Source organism: Otolemur garnettii, unplaced genomic scaffold (assembly GCF_000181295.1).
Source record: "Otolemur garnettii isolate 467f Iridium unplaced genomic scaffold, OtoGar3 scaffold00128, whole genome shotgun sequence".
NCBI classification, from domain to species: domain Eukaryota; kingdom Metazoa; phylum Chordata; class Mammalia; order Primates; family Galagidae; genus Otolemur; species Otolemur garnettii.
This window is the reverse complement of record NW_003852523.1, coordinates 4,114,889-4,115,940: the sequence shown is the minus strand read 5'-3', so window position 1 is coordinate 4,115,940 and position 1,052 is coordinate 4,114,889. Positions and strand designations below refer to the sequence as shown.

The 1,052-nt window shown below is 55.5% G+C and overlaps 1 protein-coding gene across 1 annotated transcript in view; it reads left to right on the top strand.

Moving 5' to 3' along the window:
- The window catches only part of UBE2G2 (ubiquitin conjugating enzyme E2 G2), a 49,253-nt gene that overhangs the window by 45,274 nt on the left and 2,927 nt on the right, over positions 1–1,052 (top strand). Inside the window, exon 4 of the mRNA XM_023518110.1 lies at positions 166–449. Coding sequence (XP_023373878.1) covers positions 166–449 — 284 coding nt within the window. The remainder of the gene's footprint in view (positions 1–165; positions 450–1,052) is intronic.

The following is a 1,052-nucleotide window of genomic DNA, read 5'->3' as shown; positions in this document are numbered from 1 at the left end:
AAATTTTTATGAAATATTTGCCAGATAACTTTTCACTTACCCTTTTTTGATATGCTTAAAAAAATTCATATGCAATTGGAATCCTGTTATACTGTGACTAGTTAGAATTGGACAGGCCAGCCTGGAGTCAGTGAATGGGGCCTTGTGAGGGTTCAGGTGACGGGAACCCTGGCACTCAGCCCCCCAGGCTGTGCCCCAGCAGTGCCAGCAGCTTGGGGTCCAGGTCCTCTCTATCTGTGGTGCCTGCTGTCATGGTGTTGCCTCAGGCACCGTGCCTGCACTCAACTGGCCGCCTCTGACCCTTGCAGTCTACCCCGACGGGAGGGTATGCATCTCCATCCTGCACGCCCCTGGTGACGACCCCATGGGCTACGAGAGCAGCGCAGAGCGGTGGAGCCCTGTGCAGAGCGTGGAGAAGATTCTGCTGTCGGTGGTGAGCATGCTGGCAGGTGAGGCCTGGCCGGCCAGCGGCGTGCATGGTGTCCCAGGCACAGCCTGCTGGTGTGCCTGTATTGCTGACCATATAGTTAACCGCTGGCTAGGCCTGGGGCATGTTGTTTATTCCATAGGTCTTTGCTGGGGTGCACCACATGCACACACTGATGTAAGGCTCAGTGTGATGGAGACCAGTTTTGGTCCCATGTTCTAGGGTAGCTTTCCAAATCTACCTGCACGTACAGCCAGTGGTGATGAAGCCCCATGTCGGAATGCACACGGAACCAGTTCTCTGGGGCTCTCTGGTCCAAGTGGAGGCCATGAGGAAGTGACAGAGTGGGAGACAGAAAAAGCATCTGGGGCAAAGGAGGCATCCTGGGGTGAAGCCCAGGGACACTGCCAGCAGGATCCAGCCCTGCTTTGTGGCTTGATTTGAGTTGAGGTGGTAGTGGAGGAGCTCTGATAGGGGTCCCCTCACCACGCCATGCCTCAGCAAGGCGGTCTTTGCAGCAGCTTCCAGGTGGTGTGACTGGGAAAGAAACAAAGACTGTCTGGGGCAGTGCCTATAGCTCAAAGGAGTAGGGCACTGGCCCCATATGCCAGAGGTAATGGGTTCA